We start from the raw sequence: 3,187 nt of genomic DNA, 5'->3' as shown, positions 1-3,187 counted from the left end.
TTTATAAAAGTCCATTGAAATTCAAATCCAAGATGTCATTATAAAAAATAATTATATAGATAAAAAAATAATTTTACTACAATTAATTTTAACACTAAGATTGTAAAATTTTGTTAATAATAAAAACAATAAATGATACATGAATAAGCCAATAAAATCTTTAATTTGTAAAAACTCATTAAAATCAAATCTAAAATGTTAATGTTTAAAATTCAAAATAATTAAACAAATATAAAAAGTAGAAGTTGATCCCCCAAATCTAAAATAAAAATGTGAGACATAAATAAATTAAATTATATTTGTTCTTCTGTTATAATCTTATTAGTTTTTTTATAAAAAGTTTGGGGCCATGACCCCATTGCTAAAGCTAAATTCTGCCCTTGTTTAATCTATTTTAATGGTCTTAATCATTATCAACTTAATGACTAAATTAAATAGTATAGTTATAAGATAAATATCATTTTTCACTTATAAAAGTCAACTTTCTATATCTCAACAAAAAAAAGTAATATGATAATTAAATTTTATGAGTTATATTTTATGTGTAACATTTTTACGTGTCTTTAAATTTTCATTCTATATTCATAAAAGAATCATACATTTTAAACACTTATTAACTTAAATATTAAAATATCTTTTGCAAATACACCCATCTAAACTTAATTGAACTCCAATCACAATTATTGAAAAAGTTTTAATAAAAAACTCTCTAATCAAATTATAACTCAAAGTTACTGATTCGCTCCAGTTACCTGATTTATGAGAAAAATTCGAAAAACAAATCACGTCTTCATCGAGTTATGGATTAGTGAAATGTTTTAACACATGAATATCACTATTATATAGAGTAAAGTGCTAAATTGATTTCTTATGTTTAAACTTAATTCTGTTTTAATCCTTAAAATTTAAAGTGTTTTATTTAAATTCAAAAAAGTTTTATTTAGTTTCAATATAGTCCTACCATGAAATTAATGTTAAATAATTAACGAAACTCAGTTTTCAGAAAACTTATATAACCAAGCTCTTTGGTTATTAAGGATAGAGATAAAAACAGGCCAAATCAAATCAGGCTTTATTTTTAATAGGCCTGACCTGTCATGTAGTTAATTGGTCTGAGTTTGACTTGTAACTTGCTATTAAACTCTTTATAAAGTATTAGGCTACCAACGCAAGTTGGCACAGATGGATGAGGGTCTGTGTCCCTTAACCATCTCTCCCGGGTTCGATACTCACTGGAGGATGGGAATGGAGCTTGCTTGCTTGGGAGGGTCGCCCACTTTGTGTGCCTCTGCAGTACCCGAGGGATTAGTCATTGGGCTTCCGGCCTGATGGATACCCTGGTGCAAACCAAAAAAAAAAAATTAGGGCAAATGACATATTTAAATAAATTCAATGAATCTCTTACCCTTTTAACAAGTCTAGGTAGCCAATAAGACTAATTAATAAGTCTAAACCTGATCTATTAACATATTAAGATTTTTAAAAGAGTATGAACATGTGCCTCTTTTATAACAGGTCAGGCCAGGTCAGGCTAAATACAGGCCAAACTGCAGGTCCCTGACAGGCCACTTGACCCTTTTTCACCCTAGTTAAAGGGAGTTTCTCGTGGTAGTGGTGACGATGGCCTTGTCCTCGTTGCCACCGCCGAACTTCTTTACAAAAAGCGATCGAATTTTTGAAAATGTTCTCCATGTGCTTGAAGTAAGGCCAGTGGCCCGTAGTGATGCATCCGCTGCTGATCTTGTACCTCTTTTTTAGAGAAGGACATTAAAGTTTAATGGAATGGTGAAATTAATTATTTAATATTGACTTTAAGGCAAGACGACATTGAAGTTAAATAAAACTTTTTTGGATTTAAATAAGACACTTTAAATATTGAAAATCAAAACAAGATTAGATCCAAACGTAGGGGAGTAATTTAGTACTTTACTCCTATTATATATTTATATTTCATGAAACTCTAAAATAATTTAAGAATTTATATCTTTATAATTTTATTCAAGATTTTGAAAACATACCTAATATACAAATTAAATGGCAGTTCATAATTATGCATTAGGTAAATTCAAGAGCTAGCCCCATTTTTTTAAAATAACATTTGTGGACATTAAGTGATTATTGTGGTTTCTTTACATAACTATGACTCTTAAGAAAGTGGTAGCACAAAATACACATTAGGTAAATTCAAGAGCCAAACCCTACCTTACTATAAATTGCAACTATCACACACCACCAGGCCACTGCTAAAAATAAAAACATCACAAAACAAAGCTTCCATGATGACGAGAACTAATTGCCTTATTGTCATGCTCTTTCTCTTTTGCTTTGCTCCACTCTACTCCTCCGTCTTCGCCGACACAGCCACCACCCGGCGAGGGTCAGCATCGCTTATGAGTCCATTGATTCCTGTGAATTTGGATGTGAACGAACCAGAGGTGATTGAGATAGCGAATTTTGCAGTGAGCGAGCATAACAAGAGATCTAATCCGATGCTGAAACTATCACAGATCCTTAGTTGTACAAAATTATATCTCACAATTGGAGCCTCCTACTCCCTTCAGCTGCTGGCACATGATGGCTTCGAGACTCTCAACTACTCCGCTCGAGTATTTCATCAAACCTCCATCTTTAATTCCTCCTATCAACTCCGAAGCTTTGAACTTGTTCCTCCCCCTCTTCAGTAATAAACGCATCTCTCTGGATGCATGATTTTTTTCTTTTTTTAATTTTAATTTATAAAGACTTGAAGAGTTTCATGAATGTTACGTTATTGTTAACTAACTTGCTGTTTCAGCTGGCTTATTACTCATCTATGCGTAACTTTGACAGATTAATAATTGAAGAAACGTAATTTTATTATTATATTACAAAATTAAAAAAGTATAATTTTTTCATTTATCACATATATGTTTTTCTTGTGTCAATAATGAATGAAGTTCACTTAATGGAATACATGAGACTAGATCCGAGAGTTATGGCTGTAATAGTATGTCTTTATTTATTACGTCTGAGTTTTTGTCTGTTGTTAATTATATTTTTTCATCCATATGTTATATTTATACATAAAAAAATGGTTTAATCATTTTAATATCTTCTGTTTTTTTATTAATTATAAAATGTTAAAAAAATGTAAAAATAAAAATAAATATAAATATAAACCAAAATACACCCCTATTCTCTCTTTCCA

At 30.4% G+C, this 3,187-nt stretch overlaps 1 protein-coding gene across 1 annotated transcript; it reads left to right on the top strand.

Annotated features, from left to right (window-relative positions):
- Positions 1-2,279: 2,279 nt before the first annotated feature.
- On the top strand, positions 2,280-2,684 carry LOC107482825 (cysteine proteinase inhibitor 5). The gene has a single exon (XM_016103419.1). The coding sequence runs from the start codon at positions 2,280-2,282 to the stop codon at positions 2,682-2,684; it is 405 nt and encodes a 134-aa protein (XP_015958905.1).
- Positions 2,685-3,187: the final 503 nt, after the last annotated feature.

Source organism: Arachis duranensis, chromosome 4 (assembly GCF_000817695.3).
Source record: "Arachis duranensis cultivar V14167 chromosome 4, aradu.V14167.gnm2.J7QH, whole genome shotgun sequence".
Lineage (NCBI taxonomy): Eukaryota > Viridiplantae > Streptophyta > Magnoliopsida > Fabales > Fabaceae > Arachis > Arachis duranensis.
This window is presented reverse-complemented; position numbering and strand designations above follow the sequence as displayed.

Excerpts from the sequence above, each read along its gene's own strand:
- LOC107482825 (XM_016103419.1), top strand. The coding sequence starts at position 2,280 with ATGACGAGAACTAATTGCCTTATTGTCATGCTCTTTCTCTTTTGCTTT.